The sequence below is a fragment of the Myotis davidii genome, unplaced genomic scaffold, assembly GCF_000327345.1.
Source record: "Myotis davidii unplaced genomic scaffold, ASM32734v1 scaffold324, whole genome shotgun sequence".
NCBI classification, from domain to species: domain Eukaryota; kingdom Metazoa; phylum Chordata; class Mammalia; order Chiroptera; family Vespertilionidae; genus Myotis; species Myotis davidii.
In genome coordinates, this window is record NW_006295053.1 from 424,615 (window position 1) to 425,372 (window position 758).

A 758-nucleotide genomic window follows, 5' to 3' on the forward strand; every position below is an offset into this window, starting at 1 on the left:
GACACACTTGGGTGGCTGACCTGGACCTCACACTCAGGCTGCGCTGGACTGTCCTCGGGGCAGCGACTGTCCCGCGTGGGGCAGCTCTGTCCCTAGCCCCGTCCCCCTTCCCCTGGCCCAGAACCCCACTTCCCTCTGCCTGGTCTCCAGTCCCACCCCTGCTGTGTCCTCACATCCACCCGACTTCTCCCTCCCATGGCTCAGGTTCAAGCCACCAGCCTTTGCTGCTTGAATGGCTTTTCTTTTTAAAATATATATTTGTATGGGTTTCAGAGAGGAGGAGAGGGGAAGAGATGGAAACATCAATAATGAGAGAAAATCATGGATCGGCTGCCTCCAGCAGTTCCCACACTGGGGACCGAGCCTGCAACCCAGACATGTGCCCTTGATCGGAATCAAACCCGGGACCCTTCAGTCTGTAGGCCAACGCTCTATCCACTGAGCAAAACCAGCCAGGGCTTGAATGATTAAGGCACCAGGCCGTCCTCTCGCCATCCCTGTCCCGCTCTAGCTGTGCTCCCCGAGCCCTCGCTGCACCCCAGGGCCACCCCCGGAAGGGAGGCCCCGACCCTACCTCGCTGCCCAGCGTGCGCCGCTCCCAGAGGAGGCGGAAGTGGTTGCGGGTCCTCTTGTTGTCCTTGAGCCCCTGGCCCAGGCCGCGGTTGTCATCCTGCATCAGCCGCCGGTCCAGGATCACCTCCAGCTGGCCTGCGGGCGGGGGCTGTGAGTCCGGGCGGAGCCAACAGTGACCTTGGGAA

The 758-nt window shown here is 61.7% G+C and overlaps 1 protein-coding gene across 1 annotated transcript in view; it reads right to left on the minus strand.

Moving 5' to 3' along the window:
* The window catches only part of MAN2A2 (mannosidase alpha class 2A member 2), a 53,939-nt gene that overhangs the window by 26,133 nt on the left and 27,048 nt on the right, over positions 1 to 758 (minus strand). The window contains 1 exon segment of the mRNA XM_006769602.2: positions 575 to 708. Coding sequence (XP_006769665.1) covers positions 575 to 708 — 134 coding nt within the window.